At 33.8% G+C, this 24,971-nt stretch overlaps 1 protein-coding gene across 3 annotated transcripts in view; it reads left to right on the top strand.

The window, feature by feature from the left end:
- UBE2D3 (ubiquitin conjugating enzyme E2 D3) overlaps positions 1-24,143 on the top strand; it is a 29,335-nt gene extending 5,192 nt beyond the window's left edge. For all 3 annotated transcript variants that reach the window (XM_033105632.1, XM_033105631.1, XM_033105633.1), the window contains exons 3-8: positions 10,337-10,400; positions 10,491-10,522; positions 17,001-17,078; positions 18,265-18,370; positions 20,580-20,673; positions 22,666-24,143. In XM_033105632.1, coding sequence (XP_032961523.1) covers positions 10,337-10,400; positions 10,491-10,522; positions 17,001-17,078; positions 18,265-18,370; positions 20,580-20,673; positions 22,666-22,711 — 420 coding nt within the window. In that variant the 3' untranslated portion in view covers positions 22,712-24,143. The remainder of the gene's footprint in view (positions 1-10,336; positions 10,401-10,490; positions 10,523-17,000; positions 17,079-18,264; positions 18,371-20,579; positions 20,674-22,665) is intronic.
- Positions 24,144-24,971: the final 828 nt, after the last annotated feature.

Genomic DNA, 24,971 nt, shown 5'->3' with positions numbered 1-24,971 from the left:
CTTCCGTGTGTTTCTTTTAAGATCCTCAAGACATGTCTATAGCCAACTAAATTTGTGGAGCAATTTGTGTGACAGGGATGCTGATCATATAATGACCTCAAAATTTAATTTAAATAAGAATGACTTACTGTGACACCATGTGCTTTGGTTTCATCATACTAATCTGCAGTGTTAATTCTAATTTTTGTTATTTGTACAAATGTACAGGTGAACACCTCCTAGCCCCGGGGGGGTGAAGGGGTCTGCTTATTAGATATGCCTGACACTAGATTATGTGCTAACTCGTGGGTTCAGGTGCTACTAGTTTTTCAAGATTCTTACCATTACATTGGTAAGAATTACATTGGTAATTACATTGGTAAGACAGTCATTCTTAAGAATTTTCTAAAGCATTTCACTAAATGATGCCTTTCTATTAAAGAAGACAGTAGTTTCCTAGTACTGAGATAAAAATACTTCAGATTAAATTCTCAAATTCTAGACTGGCTTTTGTATCTGTTATCTATGTTACTGTGGGGGGGGGGTTGATATGAATTACACTTATATATCAAAATGTTTAGCAGAGTTTTTAAAGAATATAGGTACATGGGATCTTACAAGATTTACTGGGTTATTTTCTCTGGGAATAGGCATAATTTTGAAATGTCCCCTGGGGATATTTCTAAAGCCTCCCCCTGTTTAAGAACCACAGACATAGGGGATAATCATTTAATCAATACTTACTGAGGTTTTGCTCTGTTTGGCACAGTAGTCTAGTCCCAGGGGATAAAAAAAACAAGGAAGGCTGTCATTACCCATGAGAATCTCTGCTTTGAGTGGAGGAAACAAGCATATAAACACACGAATAAGTGTGCCTTAGATAGCTTACCTTTCAAGATTATTATAAACCAAGTAGGGGAAACATTTATTTAAAAGAAATTAAGGGGACTCTATTGACATAAAAATACTTCTTGATTTTTTTTTTTATATCGGTATACCCGATATACCCATAAAGATGTTACGTTTATCTAAATACCTTTCCTGCACTACATTTTGTCATTGTTACAGTGTGGTTTTACATTTATAACTATACTTTGCTAAAACAGACCAGCATCTTTGAAAGTAGCAAAATTAAATGTCACTATTTTACTGGAAATTTTGTGTTCTTGATTTGGTTTTGCCACTAGAGCAATGATCTTATTTCAAAATTTAACAGTGTGATTTAGAACGGATGCATTTAGGGAGTATCTTATTAGCTATTTTGCCTTGTTAGATAAGATTTGTTCTCAAAACTGCCCTTGTGCGGGGAGGACAAAAATTCAATGAAGTATTTTACACTTTGCCAAAACATCTGATTTTTATCTTCAACTATACTTTCAACAAAGTCTGGTATCATAGCCCTCCAACCAACTTTTCATAGTAGAATTTTTTGTATTTCACCTTTTAGGTCTTAGCTGTGATTCACTGCTTCTTGGTCACTTGTTCATTTTCAGGATGGAGTACTTGTTCACGTTATTCCTAGCCTTGTTATAATTTCATGGTTAATGTATAATTGGATATTTTCAACCACTGGACTGCTCTTAGATTTTGTTTATATATATCTATGAAACGCCTTATTTGTGTTCATGGATTAAAGCTTAGAACCTAAATTTGGCTTTCTGTCTTTGCTCATTTAAATAATGCTTACAAAAGAACAGCTTTGAATAATCTTAAATGACTTATCTTTAATGGCGATCAAAAGAAAGAAAATGGCAGTATTATTCAAGCCATTCTTTGTATCTTGTCTAATGAACAAGCAGGCTAGTCTGACCTATAATTACAACTAAACAGGAAGTTAATGTCTTGTTAGTGATGTAATGAGAGATGTTGTGCAGCACCTCTTAATCCTTAAGATACACTTTCAGGGTTTCTCACAAAGTACAAATTCCAAAGTAAACTGGTTTTAAGGGAATTATTCCTTCCCATTCTTAAGTCTACAGCTTTATGAAATTGTTCAGATCCTGGATCTTTTTGTCAAGCTTCCTTCTTTAGAAATACATTTCTGAGATGTTTCTTCCTTGCCATTTGTTTCTACATATGGTATATATAAATTTCACAACATGAAAGTTAATAAAAATTTTTGTTTACTTCATAGTAAACCTGATCTTCATAAGAATAGAGTGATAATTGCCTGATTGGACAATTGTACTACTGTGTTTCCCCGAATAAGACCTAGCCGGACAGTCAGCTCTAATGTGTTTTTTGGAGCAAAACTTAATATTTAAGACCCGGTCTTATAAGACCGGGTATAATATAATATACCGGATCGTAATTTTTGCTCCAAAAAACGCGTTAGAGTTGATTGTCCAGATAGGTCTTATTTTCGGGGAAACGGTACATTTTGACCTCTGTCATTGGTTTGAAAATATACCTTTATGTTACTAGGTGGTAAAGGGCCCTTGTGAGTGACTCTTACCTTAAAATTTCTTATAAAGGCATTTCTCTTGGCTTCGCACCTCATGCCCTCATCTGATTCACTCAAGTAGTATTTTATGTTCTTTAGTATAGTTTTAAGAGGCAAGGGCTGTCTATATATAGTCATACAAATCTTGTCTTTAAATCAAGTAGAAGTTTGGAAGGAAATGGACTCTTGAATAAAATATAAGAAATTGCCTTTCACTAATGGCATGAGCTTTACATTTTCCCAAAAGCGATGGTAGAGAATGTATACTACTATCATGGCCTTTGTGTGATCATGTGCAAGATAGGTGGCAGAGATTGGGGTGAGAAATGATTTTGGAACACAGTGGTGATAATTATTGTACTTAAGGATGGAATCCATAAACTTGGCCTTACTACAGTGATCAGCTAAGGTAAACTTTGACAGTTCTTTGGGAGAATGCTGTAACTTGGACAAGTTAGAATGTTATTTATGGAGTTATACTTTAATAGCAGGATCGAAACTGGAAACTTTGTTTTCAGAATGCTGACTTTGGTTGGTTGTTGATCTAATATATAAGTAGTGGCTGTCATACGAAAGTTTAGCAGAATGCTTGTTATTGGAGGCATTAAATTTTACAAGAGGCTGATGTAACATGGCTGCTCTATAGCTTTATTATTCATAAATAGTTCTTGTATCTTCCGATTTATAAGCTCTTTGGAGGCAAGGACCATTGCTTATACTTCCCTATCCATCCCTTCAGGCCTTTAATGTGTTCAATACTTTGGCTTCCTGTTCTTTGTAGTCTTTGCTTAGTCACTTCATCTCATTGAGGAAGATGTAGAGAATAGAGAAGCAAAAAACTATTAAGCAGTGTGTTTAGACTTCTAGACCAGTGTCTCAGTCTTTTCATGTTTTACCTCCAACAATCATCTGTCAAAGAAGACCCTGTTTCCCATAAAGCAAATGTCTTCCTCAAAATAAGCTGTAGGTTTTCTCTTAGGAGACCCCATTCCAAAAGGAATGGTCAGACTCATTACTGTTTAATCATGTATCTCCACATGAGAACACTCACTGGCTGCCTTTTAGAGAGATTTACTTGACTCCTTTTTCCTGTGTGTCTGTTTAGGCTTTCCCCCCCTTTTTTTTAAAGGGAAAGGGGAAGCATACTTCACAGTGTGGGAAGGCCTAGATTCTCACACTAGCCAGGTATGCAGGAGATTTAGGAGAAGCAATTCAGAGGAAGATGATCCCAAAAGAAGAAAATTTCCCCCAAAACACACCATGGCAAGGAGACGTCTAACTTTGGTGGTTTTTTGGTTTTTGTTTTAGTGGGCAGTAGTATAGTGTTTAGCATTGTACTCTTAATTGTCTGTCCTTGATCCATCTTAGTGTCCCGTCAAGGTGAGTGGAGCCTATAGCAGTTAATAAAAAAATGAGTGCCAGTCTCCCCTGCCAACTATTTTCCTATTTCTTAATAGTTGACCAAGAGCTCATCTGAGTAATGCTGTTCTCAGAGGAGGAATGGTCAACAGAGTATGAAGACTTTGCAGGTCTTACATATGTGCTGTTCTTTCAGATCCTTGCCACTGTTCCTCTCTACTGGGAAGCCAAAGAATTTAAGTTCTTCATAGAATTTTATAAATTGTTTTTGTTCCCAAAGCCTATGAAACTTGTAGGTTCTAAAGTCATAAGGCAAAAACCAAAGACAAAATTACTTTTGTAAAATTCTTTGAGTAGGTGCCTCACTGGAAATTGATTTCGAGTCCAGTAAATAACAGTTTCTTTTTGTAGTGGAACAGATCATTGTTTTCTCATTTGGCTTTCATTTAAAGGCTACGCAACTTGAAAAATAGGTAACACTAGACTTGCACTGAGTGTGGTGAAATGCAAAGTACCAGTGAATAGTTATGGAGGAACTGATCCTAAGAAAAAATCGGTTTTCCGTATCTTGTTCAATCTGGGGCATTTATTTCTTCAGTAGAATGGAAAGTTGGGTTGGTGCAATTGAACTTTTTTCCTCCAGTTTGCCAAATGCCATATCAAATTCTTTAAATACATCTTTGATGCAAGGACACCCTTTTGAGAAAGAAGCCTTTTTTGTAACCTATCCCTAGACCTATTTTTCAAGTTGTCTGGTAGATAACACTGCTTTGCTCTTCTACCTATCCTGAAGCTTTGTATGTCTTACACTTGAACTCAGTCTTTCCTTTCTGCTACTAAGGGGCTCTAATGGAAAGTGGAAACGAGGCCTATTTCCATAAGGTGGTCTAAGGGTAAAATGCTTGGTGTTTCAGATTATTTTTCATCCCCAGTGACTTAGTTCATGTTCTTCTCAACTGAATTACTGCTATAACTTCTAAATGTGATTACTCATCTGTAGGGATTCCTACAACATGGAGGTGAAGGGAAGGTCTGATACCCCACAAATTAAAGTTTTGTGTGGGCTTATGTGTATTTTAGGAGATAGACGGTCAACGGCTCATCGAATTCTTAGAAGTTCTTGTTATAAATAGTGTTAAGAGCCAATGTGCTGAAAGATAATGTAGTTTTGTATTATTTAAAATTTGAAAACCTGCAAAAACAATGCTATATAGTTTTTAAGAGAGATACACATCTAATAGTGCATGAAAAGGTAGACAAACGGCAGAAACCAAATTTGGAATTAGTCTCTTACTTCTTGGGAAAAGGGAAGAGAACCTGGGAAGTACATGAGAGATCTTCTATTATTTGCAACATTTCTTAAACCTGAAGGAGGTTTAATAAAAATGTTTAGTTTTACTTAACAAACTGGATACAAAGATCAATGGGTACTTTTAGGATATGACTTAATGTTAAAAAATTAAAAGAATCACTTCTGCTGTACTACGGCTAGTACATTAAAAACAAAACTCTGACTTGTCTTATTCCTGCTTAAAAAATATCAGTGACTTCTTGTTGCCTTTCGGATAATCTTTGGCATAATATTCAAGGCTCTCGAAAGATCAAGCAATCCCTGATTGATTCTTCTGGCCACATCTGTTACTCCCTTACCTGTACCCTGTTGTGTCTCTGGTAAACCAAACTACAAGCAAATTTTTACAACTTGTGTTCTTTCACATCCCTAACTTTGAATGAATTTGTCTACTTAAAATGCTTATCCCTCTATCAAGAGCCAGCTCAAATGTCACTGTCTTAAACCCAAGCAAGGTTCATGGTTACCTTTTCAGGATTCACAAAGCATTTGAATACCTTTATTTTAAGCACTTAGGTTGTTGAAGTGTAATTTTTTATTTTTGCACTGTGCCTACGTTTTATTAGCTCAGTCTGCTGGGGGAGACATTTCATGTTTTATCTTCGTATTTTCAGAACTAACATCCTTGACACCAAAAAGGCAGTCTTCATATAAATGAATAAATGTTTTGATTGTGAAACTAGTCAATAGCTGATACTACACTTTTCATTTTAGAAAAGGATTTATTCCACTGGAAGTAACCTCTAGTTTCTGTGATTAGATGGAAAGTTAACTCTTTACTAACTTTGACTTCTCCCGGTTTCCTCTAGTTTAATTTTGAGACTTCCACTTAGATTTCCTACAAGTTTTTCAGCCGGAGTTGAGCATTACATTGTGTTTTAGTGGGATAAAAATCTGTATAATTCGTCATGGGTCCCAGTAGCACTCTGCTTAAAGTAGGTCTCTTCTGTTTTTGTTTTTTTGTTGTTTTCTTCCTCTTGGATTTATTAGAAGGAAACTGGAGTAGTTAACAATTAAGGGAATGGAATAGTTATAGGAACCAGAGCAAACTGCAACCTCAGGGACTGAAATTGCCTATCTATATGCCAGGTCAGCTCTTTGCTATCTCTGCCACCAATGTGATTTCTTTTTTTTTCCTTTGTTTTCGCCGTGTAATTTCAGGGCACATGCCTCCCAAAAGCTCTGGGTCAACGTATTTACAGCTCCTAATTAGAGAAAGAAGTGTCCCTTCCAGCTTCATTTTGAAAAATCTTGGGCAGACATGAATGGACAGACCAATAAGTTCAGGTCCTGTCACAGGTTACTTTCAAACTCTTTTGAGCTAATCATGGAGACTGAAGGAACAAAATTCTGTGATTATCCCTGAGTAATTGGGTTTTTTTGGTGGCTGACAAACACTGCAATCACATGTTTGGGTTGAAAGTATTTCTATGAAAGTAGAGTATGATGGTTTGTTGAGTAGACAAAATGTCTGCATCATAGAAGAGATCTAAGATGACTCCTTACTATGCTTTTTCTGGTAGTTTTTTACTTGGAGAGAGATTCTTACATCTCCCCTTTGCTTATGCTATGAGCATAATAGTGTCATGACAATTATTTGGTATCTTAGAGAAAAATGCTGGTACATGATCTAAAAAGACCTGTTTTGATTCTTAAAAATTACTTAGGTCATTTTTCAATGCTAAATTTAGGTTTTAGTACATAAGTTAATTGGCCTGGTTTGAAATCATTATTACTTCAGAGGTGTCTTGGTCATGGAGAACTTGGAACATTAGGCATTTAGAAATTACCTGAGAGATATAAGTTCTGTAGTTGTGGAGTAAAGAGCTGAAATTCAGTGCTAACTTCCTGAAATTATACCTTTAAAGGAGTGATAATGCCAACATAATCTTAGTGATTTATAAATATCAGTGTGCAGAAAAATTTATTTTTTCCATAAGAAATATTTTCTTGCATTCTTCATTGTTTAAAACATGTAACGTTAAGAAAGGATGATATGTTCTAGGTCAATTATAGATTCCTGAACTTTTATTTGTAATGTAGTTGTTTCACTATTTTGGGTATTTTGTAAGACCAACTATCATTAAATTGGTTTATATTTAAAAATAACTGCTAGTTTTCAGGCATTTTAACAAATATATTCAAAACAATATTCAGTGCATAATTTGGGGTAGATCAATGTACAAAACATTCTGGTAATACTTGAATTCAAATGCTTACCATTTTTATGTATAGCCACATGAAATTGCAGTTTCTATAGTTCAAAAATGGCCAAATATTAGTAATTTCATATGATTCAAGCTAATAGTATGAGTTCTTTAAAACTCCATCCACAAATATTTTTTGAATTGCTGACCTTGGGTTATTAATGTATAACATATTATGGGAGGATAATTGCTAGATGTCTATATGATAGACAGCTAAGCATAAAGATTCATCAGATTGGCAAAAGATTTAAATGGGATGAGGCTATGTGAAGCAATTTTGCTTTTGTTTAATAAATGGTTTGAGGGTCTACCCAGGAAATCTTCTTGCCTTCAGAATGGATGGTCTACGTGGTCTGCTTGTTGAGTACCTAGTACATTATGTGCCAGGTTCTATGTCAAGTGCTTTAACTCTCATTCATCTCCTCAAAATTTCTGTACAAATAGATATTGCCATTTCAGAGATGTGGAAATAAGCCTAGGAAATAATGGGTCTAAGTGGGATTAAAAGTGAAACTCCAAAATGAAACAATACCGAGGGAGGCACATACTCAAGGTCCTTATTTCACGGTGCTATGTTTGAGCATTTGAATTGCATATGTAAGTTTATATTTGGATTTTAATAGCATTTGTGAAAATCCAGATCTTGATCTTTTGTGGGAAAGGAAAGGAGGTGGTTTGGAAGAGGTAACGTTTTTAACCTTAAAATAGACTTTTTGGATCCTTACATTCCTTAAAGAAAGGGAATTAGCCTAAGTTAGCTTCTGGTTTCTTTTGGTGGGCCAGTTACACAATAGAAGTTGTTGTATAACTTTTGGAATATGAGAAAATTCTCTGTTCTTATTAGACTGCTTGATTCTTACCTACAATAAAGTATTTACACTTTGAGATGGTATTAGTGTAGATGGCCATTATAATAAATTAAAATGATTATGGAATACAAATAATTGCTGTATGAGATTTTATCTAGCCTATAAAAAATTCATTTGCTCAGTAATGGATAGTTGATTAAGTTGCCGATGTTATTTTTTTTACTCAAAAAATGTAGTTTTTTAAATAATTGTTTCAGAATTGATTTTTTGGTAAGGTTTTGTTTGTTTTTTTAAGCTGAACCCATAATGTCTTTTAACCAATTGTATAGCTCTGAGATAAGAGTTCCTGTAATTTCTCCTAATCAGAATCAAAAATATTTGGAATGAATTTTCTCCAATTCTTAAATATGTTGAACATATGAGGGCAGATATACATAGGCAAGCATGAAGATCTGATCAGATTTTACATTATCCTAACATTGTAAATCCTGGAGCTCTTGCTGTCTTGATAACCTTATGAACAGTTGTGATAGGTGTTTCAGAAGCAAATTGACAATGTATCAGGACAATTTTTTCCCCAGTTTTATTGAGATATAATTGACACACTAGTTTTTAATATATAAATAATTGTATGTATATATTGCAAAATGATTACAAGAACAGTTCTTCACTAATTTTTTTAAATGGAGTGTGTCTAGACTGATCATTCTTGAACAATTGGCCATTTTCTGAAATGTATTTTCACCATATGATGGAGGTAAATATTTGCTCTAGTTGTCTTCTTAAAGGGTTGTATATTCCCTGCATTTTCTTAGAATCCTATTATCTCATGGGTCTATACATTTCTACAGGCATGTATGAGGTGTGATCGAAAAATACGGTGTTTAAATTAAAAAATTTATTACAGTAACAGACACATTGCCATTAATCCCCATCGATTCAAACACTTATCCCATCATTCTTGCCACTTTCTGAAGCAGTTCTGGAAGTCCTCTTTCGTGAGTGTCTTTACTTCATCCTCCATCATGACAACGTTCCATGTCACACATCGCTTCTGATACAGCAAATTCTATCAAATAAAAACGTTACAGTGTGTCCTCATTTACCTTATTCACTGGATTTGGCACCATGCAACTTCTGGCTCTTACAGAAGTCAAAATGACCATGAAAGGAAAACATTTTGAATCGATTCAGGATATCAAGGCAGCCACGACAGCATAACTAAAGACACTCAAGAAAGGACTTTCAGAACTGCTTCAGAAAGTGGCAAGAACGATGGGATAAGTGTGTTGGAAGCAAGGGGAGTATTTTGAGGAGGATTAATGGCAATGTGTCTTTTACCGTAATATTTTTTTAATTTAGATCACTTTTTTTATCATACCTCATATACATAGTATATATAGATATAACTGCATCACAAATTTTTTAAAAACTAGTAAAGAAACGACTTTATTTTCTTATTAGACTATCCAGATTTGTTATTCACAAGTCATGGAAGGTCTGAAGGTCTGAGTACATATTTGTTGTAAATATAAGGTCAAGTGGAAATGTAGAAACTGCATGTTTTGCTAGGAGCAGACTTCTTTTCTATCATGTGAGAACCTACTCTCTGAGTTGTAATTTTAGTCAGTATTGAGTAAAGTAAGGGTTAAGAAGAGGGACTAAGGAGATCAAACCAAAAAGGGTAACTATCTAGCCCCATGAGAGATTTTTCAAGTGGAAAACAAGGTCAGTGGGTAGTTTGGTTCAAAACGAGGATTTAAGACAGTAAAAACAAGAGCCTCTGAGATGGTCTGAAAGTTCAGCAAATAACATGAATGTTTGAGAGCTTCATTAGCTAGATTCTTCAGCTATGAAATTATCTGATAACTTTTTTAGTTTGTAAGAGGACAGCTGTTCATGTAGTTAAAAATTTCATATTGATGTATATATGTATATACTTTTGTGAACCCTAGCCAAGGTGATTGTTTTGGGTGTGTCCATTAAATAACTACACCTACCATGCCCCAAGGAACCGGGTTAGGGTTACTTATATTTTCCCTGTTGTAATAAGAGTTATTTTTAATGTAAATGGTAGTTGTATGTCCCTTAAAGAATGGGGTGAAAATAAACCGAAGCAGTTGAATCTCTTTGCTTAGTTATTTTTTCTATTATGGTTATATGACCCATCATTTCTGTCTTGGTGTAGGAACTTAGTGATTTGGCCCGTGACCCTCCAGCACAGTGTTCTGCAGGTCCAGTTGGGGATGATAGTAAGTAGCTTTTAAGTTGATTTTTATAATTAATTTCAAAAAAGCTCGTTGATTTTTAGATAATAATAAGGTTTTATTTTTTTTTCCTAGTGTTTCATTGGCAAGCCACAATTATGGGACCTGTAAGTATTAAGAATTTAAAATTTTTTGCTTTTAATTGAAAATCTGCATTGATCTAGTTGTAATTTTTACCTTAATTTTTAGATTTCTTTTATTACATTTTAATTCTGTTTTGGATATTCCACAGTTGTACTTAATTTTGAAAAAAAATTTAAGTAGTCATTTGTTATGTATACTATATGTGTCTGTTCCTGTGTTCAGGTTCTAGAGTATAGCATCTCTGACCTATCAAATATCCACCTCAATCTAGTTTTCCTTCGTAGCAATATAAAGCGTTGTCATAGAGCTTCCTGTTATTTGTGGAGCTAATTAATTTACTGGCTCTACCATGGTGTTACTAAAAGTCTTACTCCATTTGGGCAGCCGCCCCAAATCTATCTTCAATTGTATTACTTTGATATTTGATTCTTTATAGAACTTTAGTTTTATACAAAATTTGAATATTTTTAGGTAGAAAGTGATATTTTGAATACAGCAAAATTCCTTTCTATCCTGGGTAGATAAGAAAATGTATATGCTGGATAATTGAATATTCAGAATTATGGATACCATCTAAGAATTTCACAGAATTAGAGCGCAGTAAAACATCTTGGGGTAAGACTATATCTTGCACAATACTTAACATTTTTTTTGACTTGGAAGGTACTTTAGGATTTCTATTCTAAGTTATATGTGTGTCTTACTGAATTTGCTGCTTTCCCTTCTTGATGTTTTAATCTCAACATAAATGGCAGTAATGTACTAGGTGAGGTAATGGTCAATAAGTAGATATTCATAAGTCTTAAAGAAGAAATGCCCTTGGAAAAGTTAGCCAGCAGATGGTTTGGATCAGCATGTGTTTGTTTAGCAGTTCTGATTTTCATAACTTCAATGTTTTTTCTGTCTGTGAGCCCCTACTGTGTGCCAGCCATTAAGGATGCAAGTGAACATAATAGACATGATTCCTCTCCGTCTTTAGGGAGCTTACAATCTCCTGGGAGAAACAGGCAATTAAAACAAGTGTGATAAGATGGCAAATAAGAGATAGGTGAATTAAGTGTGCTTACTAGTAGAAATTTGTAGGAAATCATAGGGGTGATTGAGTGAAATGTTATGACCTTAGAGGTAGGGACATTGTGAATCAAATTAAGTCAAACTTGAGGGAGAGGATGGTGTATTTAGTTTAATAATTTTTAATATATCTGGATAATCCTGATAAAATCTACAGTCAGGATTATTTATTTCCAGTTTTCTTAAGGACTATTTTTACTGCTTTAAATTTCATTTTGCTTTAAAAGTGCTTGCTTTTGTCTAATTTTGTAACAAAATGGTGATTTTTTTTTTTTCAATACACATAGTTAACCTAGTGGTTTACCCAGTTTGGTCCACAAAGTTTTTTAAAAGTTTGCAATCTTTGCATAAAAATCCTCTGATTAGGCGCTCATTCCCACAAGCAGTAATGACGTCAGAGACAGTAGCAGCTGCCTCCCTTTTTTTTAGATGCAATTTGTGTCTGCCACAGTTCCTACCACTTTATTTTGCCTACCTAGATTCTGTAGGCAGGTGAAACTGCAACTGGAAGACTTTTCCCATTGTAGATCACCAATTTTCAAAGCTAAGAATCAATTAAATGCTTTACCATATCTGTACAAAATAAAGCTCATATTTGGTGCAGAGGGTACTTTAAGGTAGTCTCATTCTAAAAATTAGTTGTCATTGCTAAATAAAGCATGAAAGAGTTGGTAATCAAGACTTCTAATTGGACGATGTGCATAATAAACCAACTCTTAAAACCAGTGTGATGTTTCTGTGCTTGATTTTTGAGACTTCACTTTTTTATTGAAAAAATAATATTTTTTTCCTTTCCTATTTTCCAAAAGGTAAGGAAATACCTATCATAAAATCAAAGTGAAACATAAATGAGTAGTTTATGCTAGTAATTTTGTAGATAATAGAAGGTAGACGATTGCTTTTCCTGACAAATTTTTTAGCTGTTTAATTTGCTTTTATTTTCAGAAAATATTTTTCATTTATTTTATATATATTTAAGATTATGGCTCTTCCTTGCAAAATTTTTTTCAGCAACCTTTTAGTATATATTAATGACTAGCAGTTACCTGCTTTTAAGAGCAGAAATACTTGATTTTCAGAACTATTTAAATATTTCCTGAATTACAAAAGCAAAAAATATATTTATACCACAGCTGCAGTTTTACTTTGGTTAAGCATTATTCCCTGAAATATACTTGTTTTCTAGAAAGGTTAATTCTCACTATTTAGATAATTTCAGGAAGGAGTTAAAGGTTATAAAAACTCACCCAAAATACAGATCTTATTGTGCTCTTCATAAGTAAGCATCTAAGTTTAGATGCCAACTTGTAAATAGTTAATGATTATCCTCATTATGTAGTCATTAATAACTCATGTAATTTTGGCTTTTGATTGCATCTTTGTGCCAAAATATCACCATTTGATTAGATAAAATACTACCTTATTTTGTTAGTATGCCTGTTCTGTGGGATGCAGATGTGACCCACAACAGGGTCAGTGGTGACATAACCCATAATTGCAGATTTGCTACAAGAGCAAATGGGTAACAAAATTACTTTTGCTTTGTAGTACTTCTTAGGTCAGTTAAAGTAATGGCAATGCCGCAGAATAAAGATTCCTGACTTTCTAAGGAATGGAGCATCTAATTTAAGTTGCAGTACAGAGTAACTTGAATTTTAGTGGCTTATAGTTAGGAAATGTTCTTGATCATTCAAGTTACAAGGCAGAAATGCTTGGTTCAAATAATCATGTGTGCTGGCTTATTTCTGAATTTGAGATAACTTTGGAGGCACAAATACTCAGAAACTAAACCTTTGAAAGAAGTGACAGCATTGCTGGTTTTGTGGTTTTTAAACTTTGGTTGGTTTTTCTGTACTACATTAAGAGCAATTCCCATTAAGAGTTAATCCATTGAGGAGAAATTCATTGAGAAGAAATTAACTTCCTTACCTATTGTTTCTGATGTTTACATGTCTGATTTTTGTTTAATTGGAAATGGAGCTGGTAGAAAGATATTTTGAAATTATTTGGAGAACGACTCTAACTCCCACCTAATCTATGATATAGCCATAGAAAAAGTACAGGTTTACCTTGGAGATATTACGGATTCAGTTCCAGATCACAGCAGTAAAGCGAGTTTCACAATAGAGCAAGTTATAATCTTTTTGCTGGTAGGGGGACTTGGCTTATTTAAGAAAGAAAATGCAACATCTGTGAAATGCAGTAAAACTAGGTGTGCCTGTACCATAACTGAATAATGTAACCTTTGGCAGCCTAGGCAGAATCAGCTACAAAGACCACGTGAAATAAAATAATTGGTTCATTGGTTATTTTATTGGGCCATAAGGTTTATTTTTTCTATTTAGGTTAAGTGTGTGTGTCATTTCCTGCAAAGTCTAATGATGCATAAAATCTCTTTCCTTTTGTATCTTACTCTTTAGGAAGCTTTGTAGTTTAGTGGAAGAGGGAAATATAAGTAAATAAGTTGTAAGTATGTTGGGTAATAGTAATTGTACAGAAGGAGGTAATAAAAGAAGAGCAGCCAGCAGATTGGACTAAAGGGAAGGCTGTATTTAGGTACGGTCCTACAGATAAGGAAGAATGTTTGAAGTAGGGGAAAGAAATATAGTAGGAAAAATGTGAAACAACATATTTTATAGGCAGTAAAGAGAGCGTATTATGGTGGAAGATGAGATTAACTAGATTGGTGGGAACCAGATCATAAAGCACCTTGTGTGCTTAGGAATTTGAACTCTTCTTGAAAACTGCTAGATTTCAAGCAGGGCAGTAACCTTTATCTTCCGCAACAGGGTGAGGGATAAGTTGGAGGTAAAAGCCAGAGTGAAGGCAGGTATAGCAGTAGTAAGCCATTGCCAAAACAAAAGGTACCAGTAGTCCACCCTTATCCTTAGGGGATACCTGAAGCCGTGTATAGTACCGAACCCTATATATATACTATGTTTTTTTCCTATACATACATACCTATGATCAAGTTTGATTTATGAATTAGGCACAGTAAGAGATTAACAATAATAGAACAATTATAACAGCATACTGTAATAAAAGATACATGAATGTGGGCTGTCTAAAAATCATATTGTACTCACCTTTTCACTTAAAGTACTTCATGGCTTACCTTTGGCTTTTATGTATTGCCAGCATCACTACTTTTGCCCTTTGGGGTCATTATTAAGTGAAATAAGGGTACTTGAACATAAGCAGTACAATACTGTGACAGTATCTCATAACCAAAATGGCTGCTAAGTGAGTAACAGGGAGCGTATACAGCCTGGGCATGCTGGACAAAAGGATGATTCACATCCCTGGTGGCATGGCTTGCTACTCAGAACCACATTCAATTTTAAACTTATAAATTGGTTCTTTCTTCAATTTTCCATTTAATACTTTCTGACTGCAGGTAACTGAAACTGAAAAGTGAAACCACAAATAAGGGGCAGACTATTGTATTAAGATCTTGAGCTAAGGTAGTGGCAGTGGGCATAAAGGAGAGGAGGCTAGTTCAGAGATTGTAAGATTTGAGTCCGTGATCAAAGTATTCCTTATTTTTTTTGTTGTATATTCTGTTCACTGTCAATCTGTGGTAAATTTGATAGCCTCAGTTTTTTAGATGGCATGGTTTGTTACCTCTAGATCTGTGGTTTTACCAGTTTTTCCTCTTTGACTTGGAATTTTAGTACTAAGTTGAAACATCGAAATATTTTTTTTAAGTTTTTTTTGAACAAGTGAAATGAAATGAAATGTGGCTTTGCCTAAATCTCATCAATTGATTGCCTTTGTTCAAAAGCAGTCAGATCAGCACTTGACTGTATGAAACTTGGAATGAAAGCTTAAATAGAACTTTTTTGGAATTGGGTTTTATAAAAACATTTTAGAATTACTTTTAACTTGATTGTATGCAGTATAAACATATTTCCGGTATTAGCTTATTTTATAAAAGGGTATGCTATTTGAAGCATCTATTCCTAATTAATGTAGCCATATTACTTAATCCTCCTTTAAACCCCAGGTACACCCTTTTGGTTTTTCATAATATCTGTTAATATTTCATTGCATGTCTCTTTACCAGACCGTAAGCCCACCAAGATAAAAAATTGTTCTATATATCCCTTATACATCTAGCTTATATATGGAAGGGAGTTAGATTAATTCAACTAGTGTTTATTTTACAGAGGGCTAGGGATTAAATTGGCTATGTTAAAGTGTCAGACCTGTAAAAATTTTTACTTGCCTAATATCCAGAATGGGCATAATGAAAGACTTGTTTTGGTGCTATCTGCATACTGTAATGGAGTGGGATGGATGTTGGTAATAATAACTCAATTACTGTACATTTTTAAATGTTTTGGTTCTTTCCCTGTCCGGGGACAATTAAGCAATTTCATATTTTTTTGACTAGGTCACTAACTTTTGTCATTGATTATTAGTCTGATTGGTGTTAATCTATGGTTTTTTATATGACCTGTGTTTGAATGGTGGTTCAGTTGTACATCATTTGTATGCTTGACTAAGTTACTTCTTTAAGTTAAAATGGGAACAATATCTTTTTCCTGGTATTGGTTAAATTAAATGTAAAATCCTAATAAGTAGTTTTCACCCAAATGTCGCTTCATGCTAGCGTTGTATAATATTTAGTTGCTATAAGGGAGTTCTTCATACTCAAATTATAATGAGGAAAACAGCAAAGAAGAAACAGTACTGCTGTAGCTTGAAATTTATGTTTTCTGTTGAAAGGGTAAAACAAATATTCCACATTGTTTTCCAAATCTAGTAATCCTGTATATTGATTTGTTATGGAGAATTTAGTATGCTTTTGAAGAAAAAACTTGCATTCTTTTAAATGAGAATTTTGAGGAGCCAGTTGAGAATTAAACAGTCTTTAAAAACCTATGTTGTTTCTGCTCGGCTTCTTTTGAAAATAGTTGTATGTTATTTACAAAAGCTAACATTTTGGTTTCACAGTGGCCAGAATGACCTGTTGAGAGGTACAAAGTCAGTTGTGTATAATATATAAATATACACACACAAACATATATATGTGTATATATATATATGGCTGTCATTTTACAAATGTAAAAATTTACTTTCAAATTATAGTTTGGTAGATAATACTGTATGTAGACTTTATTGCTCATTATGTTTTTCCTTTGTGAGAATTGGGATCTAGAACACTTGTTTTTCTGGGTAATTTTTTAAGTTCTTCAGTGACTTAATATAAAATGGTATCTAAGTAAATTTTCATTGTTCTGTAGTAAATTCTGATTATTTTTCCCATTAATCTGAACTGAATTTTGGAATAATTTAGGCTCTTGATTGCAGTGCAAATAGTAGGTAATTTTGGTTCATATTAGAGAAATGTTTAGAAAATAGAAGTTATGGATTATTTAGCAATAATATTTTAAGTATTAGTCAAGCATATTTTTCTTTTCACAGAATGACAGCCCATATCAAGGCGGTGTATTCTTTTTGACAATTCATTTTCCTACAGACTACCCCTTCAAACCACCTAAGGCAAGTATTTTCTCCCATAATCTGTTGTATAGATTTATGCTTTATTTCAGAGGAATATCGCGTTCTTAGAGATTAGGCTTCTGCATAATGATGGTTAAATTGCTGTGTGTGTGTATAATGAATAAGAATAATTGAGGCTGATTATATATATTTGAGTCACTGATAATAGAATGCTGACTCTTAACCTTTAGTTAGAAGAGCAGCTAGACCTGGATTTGAACTTTGTAAATGGAGATAAGAATTATCTTTTCCTTAATGTTGCAAGACTGAAATACACTATGTGAAATTCGCCCCCCACCCAATTACTGTGTTTATACAGACTTGGAGTATTAACCCTAGTGTTCTATAATAGTAGGCTTCAAATGTTCAACTTGAGTATGCATTTGCACATATTACTGCAACTTTTTATGTTGTAATATTTGTGTTGGGATTTAGACTAATCATTTTGGGAGTTGAGTTTGCATACATAACTGAATAAATCTATCAAAACTTAGAATTGCTTAATGCACTGAGGTAAACTGGTTTACAAGTATTAAGAGCTGTGTGTGTGTGTGTGTATTTTTTTTTCCCTTGAATTTTCAGAGCTGTTTACACAAATTCAACCTATAGAATAACTATGGAAGATAATACACATAGAACATTGCTGCTTCACTATAACCTTCATCATCATGTTATGGGTGTGATATGAGTTACTTTAGATGAAACACCTTTGTGATATTCAAATTTATATTCTATGTACAGTGAAAATGCAGGCTCAAATACATACCTTTGTAACTTGATAACCTTAAATGAGCTGGTCTATAAATTTTGGTTTACATTCAGCAGTTTCTTAGCTTTTAATGAATGTTAAAATAAAAATACCCTTCAGATTGCTCTTTGATACTTCTGATATCATAGGGCCAAAGTTATCCTTAAGAACATCCCACCATATCAATGAGAATAACATTTTGCCCCAGAGTTGTATTTTCCATTTTAATTAAGAAGTGGGAGTCCCTGGGAGATCTTTGGTCAGAATGTAAAAACCGGTTTCTATAATTTATTCTTTTATGTATATAAGTTCAGATTTTAGCCATTTGATTTTTTAAAAATTGTGACATTTTAAGCCTTGCAAGAAGTCTTCTACTTGACTTTAAGATGCTTGTTTCTATTTGGGAAAAATATCTAAAGGTTTTTTTATTTATTTTAGGTTGCATTTACAACAAGAATTTATCATCCAAATATTAACAGTAATGGCAGCATTTGTCTCGATATTCTAAGGTCACAATGGTCTCCTGCTTTAACTATTTCTAAAGGTAAAATACTTTTAGAAAACTAGCTGCTCTGATTTTCTAATAGTTAAAGGAGTTTCATTTTGGGGCCTTCTTGTCTGAGTCTTCCTTACGTTAACTTTTTGGGTAAGAGGTGGGGAAGGAATAAAGTTATATCATCTTTGCTCTTTTAGCAGTATTGATTAAAGATTTTGTGGGAAGAAGTTAAAATTCAAATTAGGGTATTGGGGCATTACTTGCAAATATCAAATAATATAAACAAAGTTTATTTTAATTGAGTTCTGTAGTATTTTTCAATTCCTAAAGTTAAAAGAGCTTTTAAATCTTGAGGTTTCCATTGAAGGAAATTTTGATTTTTGCTTTTTTCTGTTTATTATTTTTTAAATAAAAAACTTAAAAAAAGGAATTTTTTAGTTAGGTGTTACGTGAACGTGATAGGTTGTTCCTATTGTTCCTTTCTAATAATAGTCTAAAATTAGAGTCTTGGGAATGTCTCTAGAATGCTTCTACTCTTCTCCTTTTAATAGGAATCCATTATGTGACATCTCTAATAGGTTATTCAGTTTCCTCCACATGAATATCCAGATGGAGATAGAGTATCTCTCCATCTCTCTCTCCTTTGTGAATGATTGGTGGCTTTTATGTCACGTTTACCCCACAAATAAAATCACCTACCACAAAACTAATGAGGAGGAGGGCTGCCTTCAAGTAATTTTTGGTATTGGCTTGGCATTGCTTAGGTACACAAAATTGGTTTTTTACTGTTGCTGGTTATGACAGTGTTTCAGATATTTGAGAATATCAGCAAACTTGAGCATCCTCACATTGTTTCTTGGAATTTAATGGTATAACATTTTACAAAAAAACTTCTATGATTTTTATGAGTATGGTAAATGTAAAGTGAAACGGGGTTTAAGGCAGGATTTCATAAATCCTTTCATATGCTTACACAGTGCATTTGAATCTCACTTAAGGGGCAGTGTAGCGTTTCCCAAACCTTTGTTTTAACTAGAGTCACTTTTTAGGGGGAGAAAAACAATTTGGTTTAATGCTGCCATGATTGTTTTCAAGTGTAATATAATTTTAGACCTGTTTTTCAGGCTCTCTTTAAACCAGATACCTGGTATTAAGAATACTTGAATACTAGGTTCTTTTTTTTTTTTTTTTTTTTTTACCATTTCCTGGGAATGCACTATAATAATGAAACACTATGTTTCTGTATTTGCAGATTGAGTTTTATAAATCTGTCCCATTGCACTTGGAATTAAAATTTTATTTACTGTTACATTAATGTCTCTATGGTATTTTTTTTGTCTTCATCTGAAGATTAGCATACTCATTTCATGCTTTTATATCTTAAAATGTTATAACACCTTGCACAATGTCTGGCACGTAACAGGCACTCAAAATTAGATATGTGCTCCGTCAGAATTAGATGCTTGGCATCTTCTTTGTTGAACCACGTTAGGGGAAGAGACAGTTGAAGGCTCAGTTAGTAATATATCTTGACATTGCTTCACTTAGTCCCTACTCTTGAGAATGTGTCCTCTACCTTATAAATTCAAACAGACAAAACATACAGTCAGTGGGAGAACAGGGCAGAAAAAGTACCATGAGACTTTCCATACCAAGAAACTCAACTTAATTATTTTTTAAAAAAGCAGTAAACTATGACATTATTCGACAATGTCAGAACTGCTGAGTTAGGCAGTATTTTTACAGCTAGTCAGTACTAAACTTGATCCCAACAAAGCTCTATTTGTAGCATTTATTTACCAGGAGCCTCTCTCCTGTCAAGCAAAAATCTCTGCAAAGCTTTGTCTCATTGAGATTAAAATACAAACTAATAAAAATCTTTCGATAATTGAGGTTTACAAATATGTTTTTAATTGATTTCTAGTTTCATACTGTTGTGGTTAGAAAAGATGACTGATAAAATTTTAGTCTTGAATTTATTGAGATTTGTTTTGTGGGCCTAAAGTGTAATCTATCTTGGAGAATGTTCCATGTGCACTTGAAAAGAATGTGTATTCTGTAGTTTTTGAATGAAATGTTATGTAAATATCAAGTTCATCTGTTTTAATGTGATATTTCAGGCCATTGTTTCCTTACTGATTTTTTCCTGTCTGTGTGATCTATCCATTGATGAAAGTGGGTGTAATATGTGTTGTTAAATACACTTTTCTTTATCCAAATTCCCGATGCTGGGTAATAGACATTTGTTTTCTTGCAGTTCTTTTATCCATTTGTTCACTGCTATGTGATCCAAACCCAGATGACCCCCTAGTGCCAGAGATTGCACGGATCTATAAAACAGACAGAGATAAGTAAGTATAGTAATTTAAGGAAATAATATTAAAAAGTCCTTTTTCTCAATGAGTTAGGCTTATACTCTGCTGTAAGTGGTAGTAATGCCAAGAAGATTTGATGCTTATTTCTGGTAAGATAATAGTTGAAGTAATGAAGAAACCTAGTTACTCAAAAGGGATTGTTTTTAAAAATGACTAGGTTTTAGTTTATGTGACAGTGAATAATCCCTCTAAAATGTGTTATATTTCTAACACTTTGTCACTTTAATTATTAAGTTTTGGAGAAGGAAGCAAATTATTCACCCCAATTATGTTTTTGAAAAAAATATTGGAACTGTTGTAAAAATTCATTCTACATTTCTCGAATATTTGAATTACCTTTGTGTACAGTTTCACCATTATAACTTTCGTATTGTTATAATTAATGCTAAGTGTACTTGTTCAATTAGGTACAATAGGTTAGCAAGAGAGTGGACAGAGAAATACGCTATGTTGTAGGGTAAGAGGATCTGCACTCTGGTGCGCTTATTCATGGTCCTGCCAGCACTTGAGTGCTGCATGCTGTAAGGCACTGTTTTCACTAACAAGGTAACTGATGTGGCAGCTTTCTGAAAACTGTACATTTAACTGCTTGATCTTTGTTTATTTAGCGTGAAAGTATACCCAATAGTCATTATTGCTTGAAGAGTATTTTTGCATGACAAAGCAGTTATATAGCACTAGTAGAAATAGAAATTTAAGTATTATCTTTTAAATCACCAGTCTTTAAATTTAAATTGGTATGTTTTAGGCTTTATACCAATGCTATATGGAATGTGGTGATTTAGTTCAAATTTTGCTGAGAGATAATGTAAGGGAAAAACACTTCCAATTAAGCCTAAGCATCTAAACTAAATGTTCATTACTGACATGCATGCATTATTGTCGGCTCTAATTTGTGGCTCCCTGTATGCTAAATGAAGCCTTTGTTTTAAAGTGCTGGCTTTTTGAGAGGTATCCTTAAATGAGGTAACCATGAATTGGTAGAAAGAACTTCTCTGTGTTCAAGTTTAGAAAAGTGCTTGAACCATGTTTAGTTCTTGGTTTGAAATGAAGCTAGTTAATATTTTATAAAGTTCAATCTAAAAGTTTTCCTGTGCCCTTTGATGCATATTCATTTCTTAAGGTTATCAACTATATTTTTTGTTGGTAAGTAGACCAAGGCATGGGTGTAACAGGGAAAAGTTGATAGCATTTATTATTAGTGTTCTTCCTCAGTAATAAATAACCTTGCTTGTGTGTGAATTACCTGTTGATCTTTTTAGCAAGATGCCCCCAGTTGTACCAGAGATTCCCATTTATCAGGCCTCAAGTGGGGCTTGTTTAGCTCCACTCACCACACTATTTAAAAATAACACATGTGGTTCTAATTAACACATACCACTCACACTCACCTCCTCTAGGAAACTGCTCTTTCATCATCCTTCCCAAAATCTTCATCTTCTGCTTGTGCCTAAGTCTCAAAGGCGTTTTCTCTTCAGGTATTACCCAGGGTCATGTCACTTCCCAAAGTCTAGGATTCAGATAAAATGGTTTAAGTTAACTGTTTGATTCTGGCTTTGATGGAAATTTTTGTAGCTGTACAGAATGTGTGTGCTGTTCTGACATAAGTCCATGATGAACTGTAAAATAATTTTTTAAATGTTAAAATTTGTTGGAAGAGATACTAATTGTAGATTTTCTAATACAACATTATTAGCTTAGTGGTAGGGGAGAGAAGAGGTCTTTGATTTTTGTTAGCTCCCCAATCCCAATGCCACTTTACTGTGTTTATTAAAATACTACTTTCAGTGTTTTAGAAGCATAAGGTTCTCATTTCCCACATTGCTTTGAGTACCATTGTTGGCTTTATTCTCATCATAGCCATTAGATGACTCCATGATGAGTCTGCAGGTAAAATAGAAGTCTTTTCTTACCTTTTAAGTATTAAGAATTCTGTAACTTTTTCAATAACATGCTCTTTATTTACAGGTACAACAGAATATCTCGGGAATGGACTCAGAAGTATGCCATGTGATGCTACCTTAAAGTCAGAATAACCTGCATTATAGCTGGAATAAACTTTAAATTACTGTTCCTTTTTTGATTTTCTTATCCGGCTGCTCCCCTATCAGACCTCATCTTTTTTAATTTTATTTTTTGTTTACCTCCCTTCATTCATTCACATGCTCATCTGAGAAGACTTAAGTTCTTCCAGCTTTGGACAATAACTGCTTTTAGAAACTGTAAAGTAGTTACAAGAGAACAGTTGCCCAAGATTCAGAATTTTTAAAAAAATGGAGCATGTGTATTATGTGGCCAATGTCTTCACTCTGACTTGGTTATGAGACTAAAACCATTCCTCACTGCTCTAACATGCTGAAGAAATCACCAGAGGGGGAGGGAGATGGATGCTCAGTTGTCACATCAAAGGAAGCGGCATTATTCAAACAGCATCCATTCTTGTTTAAGCCTTCCACTGTTAGAGATCTGAGGTTACATGATATACTTTATGCTCATAACTGATGTGGCTGGAGAATTGGTATTGAATTTATAGCATCAGCAGAACAGAAAATGTGATGTATTTTATGCATGTCAATAAAGGAATGACCTGTTCTTGTTCTACAGAGAATGGAAATTGGAAGTCAAACACCCTTTGTATTCCAAAATAGGGTCTCAAACATTTTGTAATTTTCATTTAAATTGTTAGGAGGCTTGGAGCTATTAGTTAATCTATCTTCCAATACACTGTTTAATATAGCACTGAATAAATGATGCAAGTTGTCAATGGATGAGTGATCAACTAATAGCTCTGCTAGTATTTGATTTATTTTTCTTCAATAAAGTTGCATAAACCAATGAGTTAGCTGCCTGGATTAATCAGTATGGGAAACAATCTTTTGTAAATGCAAAGCTGTTTGTAAATACTGTTGGGATTTGCTTCATTGTTTGACATCAAATGATGATGTAAAGTTCAAAAGAGTGAATATTTTGCCATGTTCAGTTAAAAGTGCACAGTCTGTTACAGGTTGACACATTGATTGACCTGATTTATGCAGAGTTAATAAGCTATTCAGATAGTGTAGCTTTAGTATGCTGCACGTGATAACTGGCAGCCCTGGAGTTCCTAGATGGACTTGGGACCCAGCAGTTTTGAACATGTATATGGAGTTTAAGAAATTTTATTTTCCAGGTGCAACCCCCATCTAACTAAATTTTTTCTTCACCTTGTACACTTGACAGCTGAAAAAACCATAACATGGGAGTAATAATGGATTAAAATTTACAAAATAAAGTACTGTTTTGGTGTGGGAGTTGTCATGAGGCTGTGTTGAAGTGACTTAACTATGTGGGATATTGAGTATCCGTTGAATGGATTTGTTCAGCCATTTACATTAATGAGCATTTAAATGCAACAAATATCATTTCAGGTGACTTAACATGAATGAATAAAAGTCAATGCTATTGGATTTTTTGTTTGACAAGTGCTATGTGTGCCACTAATTTAACTTACGTAGTAACAAGGGCATTATCATTTTCACCCTTACTATTTCTGACCGTATAGTTTTACTCTTTTTTACCTAGTTATTTTGAGTTGTCCATTGCTTTCTTACGATCTTGTATTCGATTTCTAGCACATCTGTGACTTCTCCACTTTCACATTTTTGCACTGCTTACACTTAATGTGCAATCTTACTCCTTGTCTGCACACAGATGTGGAAAGCTAGATAATAAAATAAATGTTAAAGCTTGATTTTTATAAACATTTTAATATGTAGTTTGGACATGATTTATTGACTTAAGGTTCTTTAAACTGGAAGTGAAATGCATGCCTTCCAAAAATGTTCTGGCTTTGTTAAGTCTGTAATAAGCATTTCATTGAGAAATATCAACCCAATTATACAGTTTTCCAATTGAGTGATTTTTTTCATTTTTTGCTTAAAAAGTGACTCCTTAAGGTAGATGTCATACTGTTGAAACTATTTTATATTCATATTACAAATGAGAAATTAATACCATACCATACTCTACAAGATAAGGAATATTAGTACTGTTCTACGGCTTTGTTTTCAAAATAATTACTTCTGAGAAACTTACACTCTCAAAATAACAGATTTAGTAGACATACCATTTCTTGAAAGCTGATCGTGAATAAAACACTGTCAGAGCTTATGGATCCCTAACTGGCTTTCAAACTGATCTTTTTACTCATAGATAACCCTTAAGTGTTTATAGAGATGACTTCCTTAAACCATTGATTAAATCATTAGTAGATGTGTCCAGCCCTCTATCTTTGA

Source organism: Rhinolophus ferrumequinum, chromosome 5 (assembly GCF_004115265.2).
Source record: "Rhinolophus ferrumequinum isolate MPI-CBG mRhiFer1 chromosome 5, mRhiFer1_v1.p, whole genome shotgun sequence".
In the NCBI taxonomy this organism is placed as follows: domain Eukaryota; kingdom Metazoa; phylum Chordata; class Mammalia; order Chiroptera; family Rhinolophidae; genus Rhinolophus; species Rhinolophus ferrumequinum.
The sequence above is the reverse complement of the archived record's forward strand: the minus strand, read 5'-3'. Positions and strand labels throughout refer to the sequence as shown.